The following is a 6,000-nucleotide window of genomic DNA, read 5'->3' as shown; positions in this document are numbered from 1 at the left end:
GTGAACATGCCCAGAGGTATTCCACATCTGAGCGTGCATTGGGAATCTCCATTACTTGTCATTAGGAGATGTTCCCAATGAATAATTTGGATGTGTCATAGGGGGCATATGTGATAAGAAATATGTATGCATCTATATAATCTAAAAGTTAATAAAACTAACCTATCCAAACCCAACCCAACCTCGACCAATTCAAATTAGTTTATGTTAGCTGTTGACATCAAACCTAGCATAACTCGTGCAACTTTGATCCCTGTCAAGAAACATCTGGAAGGGAATTTAAATACATGGTCCTGAAATTACGGATACCCCTCTCTAGTCTAGTGTTTCTCCTAGTGTTTAGAAAATTGGACCGATTGGTCAGATCGGTTGATCCGTGACCTTGGACCTTAACCGGTACAGTCATCCCCCAATAGCTGCACTTGATAAAAAAAACTGATGAAAACCAACTTATCAAGCAATTTAATTAGAAAATTGGTGTATTGGTCTCGATTTTGTAAAACCGCCCGAATCCTGAAATTTTAAAATGTGTTTAGTAAGATTTAACTCATGACCTCTAGTTTCTATAAATTTCTTAATTATCTTTAGTCCACCTCTTTACTTTATTATTTTATTATATATGTATTTTAAAGAAAAATGTAAATTAAGAGGCTTGAACTCTAATCATTTACTTTAAAAAGTAAGAAACTTCTCATCTAACAACTATTTTTAAATATGCTATAAGTTATAAAATATATTATAACCCGTGAACCTTTCCCTTCTTTGGTTATATTCCTGGTCCGGTTTTCTCAATATTGGTCTCCAGTCTGGTGTCTCCCCTGCAAGTGGAACAAATAGCCATGGCTACAATGTCCCTGGACTTCGTGACTACCTTTATGGGATTAGCCAAACGGCATGTATGGAGAACTAGGTCTCAAAGCTTCCGAACATCTCCACTCGATTTAAAAATGAGATTGGGCTTCAGTAAGATGAGAAGACACGTTCGTACTTTTGCAGCAACAACAACAAAGAGCGATAACTCTGATGTTTTGACTAAGATTCCTCCTAACGATCCAATCCCTTCAACAATCATTACTGGATTTTTGGGTTCGGGAAAGGTAATCTTATTTATCATCCTCTCAACATCTTATTTATCTATCATTTATGACCTTTCGTGGGTGCTCAATGCATCACTTTTTTTTTAACTTAATATCGAAATTTTACAAATTACAAGCATGAAAATTAAATTGATTAAGCGAAAATAAATATTTGGTTATTGGAATTCTATTTTGATAGGAAAGCATAAATGTGCATTTTCATTAACTAATATCTGAATTTATTGTGTTTGTGCAATGTCATAGAGTGAATACATTTAGGGAATTGCAAAGATTTATGTTTTAAATTTATTTCAGTTTTTTTTTTTTTGGATTGAACAGACAACTTTGTTTAACCATATGAATGTAGTTTTAGTATCTCATAGAGCTCTCCTTGTTTTCCTTTTGTGATTGAATTGAATAGTTACTTATCTTTTAGGTTATAATCATGTTGGTTTCAATACTTTTTATTTACTAATTTTGTATAGCATTGTTATTTGATAGTTTAAGCTGATGATTAGTGTATACGATATCTTATAATCAAGCATCATCGTCATCCATGCCTTATCCCAGCTATATAATCAACTTAGGGGTTTAAAAAATAATTCTTCATAGATTTAAATACAATTTAATTTTCTTTAATTTGATTTGCAGTTCGGGGAAGTGAATATTGATGGTTCTTTAGTTGCTACGGAAACTACTGGAGTTAAAGACATTGTCATGCTCAATAATGGTTGTCTCTACTGCACTGTCAACAGTGATCTTATTCATGTAATTTCATAATTGGTTTATGAGAATAAAGGAAAACTTAATCACATTGTAACAGGTAGGTATTGCAAAATTACAAATATTCTGTTCTCATTTCTTATTCATTTAAGCTATGTGGTAGATGCTAAAGGAATGCCAAGAAACCTCTCAATCTTGCATTTACAAATTTCAACTACTAGACCGTAAAGTGTACTTACTTGTTTTTGACACTTTGGAGTTTATGTTTGTCACTGCACCAATTTTGTAGTAGCAAATACATGTTAAAATGCATCTTCTAGAATAAAGTATATAGGACCAATGCTGCCGGCTTAGATTTTTTTTATTTTTTATTTGTACTAGGTTAATTCTAACATTTTTTGGTCATGTTGATAGCTAAGCCGGCGGACATGACCGCTGGCATATACCTATTTTTAAAAAAAAATGCATATACCCACTTAATTGCAGCATTTTTGTGGTACTTGAATTTTTTATTGATCTAACATTTTCATATCTATTTAATACAGCAAAATTGTTTAATAAAAAACAATTTAAAATAAAATCTATTAATTCAAAGATTATATATTAAAATATCCAAAAGACATTGCTCAAATACAATATCTAATTGACATATAAATAGTACAAGAACTTTAAAAAAATAATCAAATTATCTAATAATGCAGCACATCTTCCAATGCAAATCCACTTAACAAATTGATTGAACCTGCAAATCAAAACATATAAATGTTAGAATTATATTCAAGTATTTTAACTATAATGATAGAAGACTAGTAAAGGAAAATGAATATTCAGTATATTCCTTGTTCACTATTACTACAAAAAAAAATTAAAATTCAAATTAAACTAATGGCAACAAAAAAATCTTGAGCTGCCAGCCCAGCTCAACATGACCCTTTCTACCTTTCCTATGATAGCATCTATTGGTTCAGCCTTGGACTAAAAATTCTTTGATTTCACTCCTTCAATTTTAGCCAAGAAATTGCAAATAATAAGATGTTCCAAATCAATCTACCATTGTCACTTTGTCAGATAAGCAGGCGGCCCTCCACCCAGAAATAAGGTTTGCCTTCTGCAATTAATGGTGGGACCAAACACAGCCGGAAAAGCTTGGAGAAAAGGCACCATAACTGGCAAAGTGGCAAGTGTAGGGGCAATGAATTAAGAGATGGACAGATTCAGAGGCTGATCTACAAAGACTACAGATGCCATCTAGCTCCATTCCGCGCCTCAACAAAGATGCAAGTTATCTTAACTTAATTTCTGATTTTATTCTAACATAACACATTGTCTTTCATTTTAATATTTTACATTCCTCTATGGTTGAATACAAAGCATAGGTAACACGACTCATCTAAAGCAAACTGAATTTGGCAAAGTTGATTTGTATTATGTTATTGGGATTGGAGGCTTTGACTTGGAGAGGTTATAAATCTTTCCCTTTATCTTTTTAATAGTTCCAAACTTTATTCCAGGTGGAGGAACAATCACCTTAAAATTTTATTAAATTCAAAACACTATAAAAAAATATTGGAAAGGACATAGCCCGCCTTTTTCCAAGCCCAAAATACAAGGAACACTCCCTAAACTCTCAAAAAAACCATCCCACAATAAAGAAAAGAAAAATAAATATTTCTCTTTAATAGTTGCAATGATATTGCAGTAGGTATAAGTTCACTGGGCATTTTTCCTATCCTGGTTACTTTGGTCTAGAAGATTTTTTAGGTGTAACTGGTTGAATGTTTGCTTCCATCCCCTTACACATATATCAAGTTTCTGTTTATGCTATCTGAAGATGCCATTTTAAACCACCACACTTAACCATTTATTAGTGCTTAAAGCTGAGAATAAGAGTTGACCTATCATCTAGTTTTGTAGGCTACTCCTAAAACTGATACATGATCAACTGAATCTCTGTATCCACATAATGTTGGTTTACCTTCAAGCTTCAAGCATCTTATGGAAACTCTGTTTTGATTTAGCTATTTTCTTTTGATGTTATTAACTAACATTTGTTGGACCTTTCCCAGGATTGAGAGTATTGTCAACGTCGAGGATTTAAAGGAAGACCATGATTACAATCATGCCCATGACCACGATCACCACCACCATCATCATGGTGAGTAGGGCTGTTCATAAGAAGGCCCAACCCGGACCGACCCAACCCGAGTCAATCGGGTTTTCATTAGCACGAGTTGGTTTCGGGTTGTGCAAATTCTTAAACCGATGAGAAAACCAAAAACCGGCCCGAACCAAACTGACTTAGTTCCTAGTTCAAACATGAAGTTCCAAAGCTCATTAGGCCACCTAGTTTTTGAATGGTTGCAAGAAACTTTGGATTAGTGAATAGTGATTAATGAACAACTTTTGTGATTAACTTTTCATTTAAGTTTTATCATAGGAGATGGCTGTTTTTAAAATTTATGACTGTTTTTTCAATTTATGACTGTTTTTAAAATTAGAAAGATTTTATCACAGGGATGAACTTAGAACCGAAACCAACCCAAACCGACCCAACCCGACTCAAACCAACCAGGTTGGTTTTGCTTAACACTGGGTCAGTTTCGGTTTCTATGTCAGGTAACCCGACCAGGTCGGGTCGGTTGGAAAAACCGCAGTAAACCGACCCAACCCAACCCATGAACAACTCTAATGGTGAGCATGAGCATGAACATGGTAAATCTCTCATAGTCATAAATTTCAGGGAGCATACCCATTAAAAGGGCTGTTACACACTGATGGTCCCTGCTATCCATGGTCTTGGGAGGGCTAGATTGGATAAATCTAAACCTTTGTTATTTTTTGCACAAGTGCATGTTGTTAGAGTTAAACCTATTTCTATCAAGCTCGTCAGCATGATGCTTTTCCATTGGACTAAGTAATTGCCCCTGAAAAATACTCCATCACTAAAAAGAAACTTTTGTTTTCTTGATTCTTTTTGTGGGTGTCTATTAATAAGGTTATATGTGATATTTAGGACGAAATTGGATTCTGATATGTATGATTAGTCTCTTACCATTAGGGGTGGATTTGAGCTTAACAGAGCCGAATACTTGGCTTTCCGAGCTTGGTTCGCTGAAATTGTGTTAGGCTCGAGCTCAATTCGAGTTAGAGATTTGAGCTCGAGCTCGGTTCGGTTCAAAGCTCACAAGTTCGAGTTCGACTACAAGCCTAGTTTTTTTTTCTAAAAAATAAAAAGTATAAATATAAAAATATTTTTTATTTTACATACAAAAAATTAAGAATTATAAAAATTATTTATTATTATACATATAAAAAATAAAAATATACATATAAATACTGTTTTATTTTACATACAAAAAAATAATTATAAAAATTATTTACCATTATACACAAAAAAATACAAATATTATATATAAAATATTATTATATATTAAAATTTATTTATTATATATATATGTATGTATGTATGTATGTATGTATGTATGTATGTATGTATGTATGTAATAAAAATATATATTTATTTTTTATACTAGGCTTGCGAGCCTCACGAGCCGAACTTCACTAGGCTCGAATCTTGATTTAAATTGAGCTGAACCAAACTCGAATAGCTCATAAAAAACTCAGCTCGTAGCAACCCCTACTTACCATTTGACCATTTTGAGTAAGTTCAACAAACAACCAAGTACTACTTTTCATGGAATTGCTGCTTCATTTTTGCCTATTTGTTTGTTTCCTCTACATAATTTGTACTTTCTACTTGTTAATTTTTGTTTTGACTTGAACGCAATGCATGTTGGGGAGTGTGACTAATCTAGTTGAAAAATACAAATTTGGGGACTTTAGAAGATAAGTATATACAAAATGTTTAATATGTTTGGTATTTTGTTATGCAGAGCATCATGTTGATCACCGTGCCCATCATCATACTCATGATCCTGGTGTTTCTTTTGTCAGCATAGTTTGTGAAGGAAACCTGGATCTTGAGAACAAGGTTTTTAAAATTGAATTGGACAATGAACCATTCAGGAATCTGGTTCTTGGGTCGAACGGCCAGACTATTTAAACTGAATAGATTGCCGGTTCTGACAAAAAATTAAAAAAAAGGTCAAAAATCATTATCTAAATCAACAGTTCGAACGATTTGATCGCTCAGGTCAGCGATTCACTGAGCAAAGACTCTTACTTCACCTGAGCGATGGAT

General features: G+C 33.4%; 1 protein-coding gene across 1 annotated transcript; it reads left to right on the top strand.

Annotated features, from left to right (window-relative positions):
• Positions 1-839: 839 nt before the first annotated feature.
• LOC148789663 (uncharacterized) lies at positions 840-5,862 on the top strand. The gene is made up of 6 exons (XM_088893757.1): positions 840-1,097; positions 1,728-1,844; positions 1,963-2,023; positions 3,176-3,260; positions 3,866-3,954; positions 5,693-5,862. The coding sequence occupies exons 1-6, from the start codon at positions 840-842 to the stop codon at positions 5,860-5,862; spliced, it is 780 nt and encodes a 259-aa protein (XP_088749883.1).
• The last annotated feature ends 138 nt before the right edge of the window (positions 5,863-6,000 follow it).

This window comes from Nelumbo nucifera, chromosome 8, assembly GCF_055504915.1.
Source record: "Nelumbo nucifera cultivar China Antique chromosome 8, China Antique-T2T, whole genome shotgun sequence".
In the NCBI taxonomy this organism is placed as follows: domain Eukaryota; kingdom Viridiplantae; phylum Streptophyta; class Magnoliopsida; order Proteales; family Nelumbonaceae; genus Nelumbo; species Nelumbo nucifera.
Note: the sequence above shows the minus strand (reverse complement) of the source record. Positions and strands in the feature narration are given on the sequence as shown.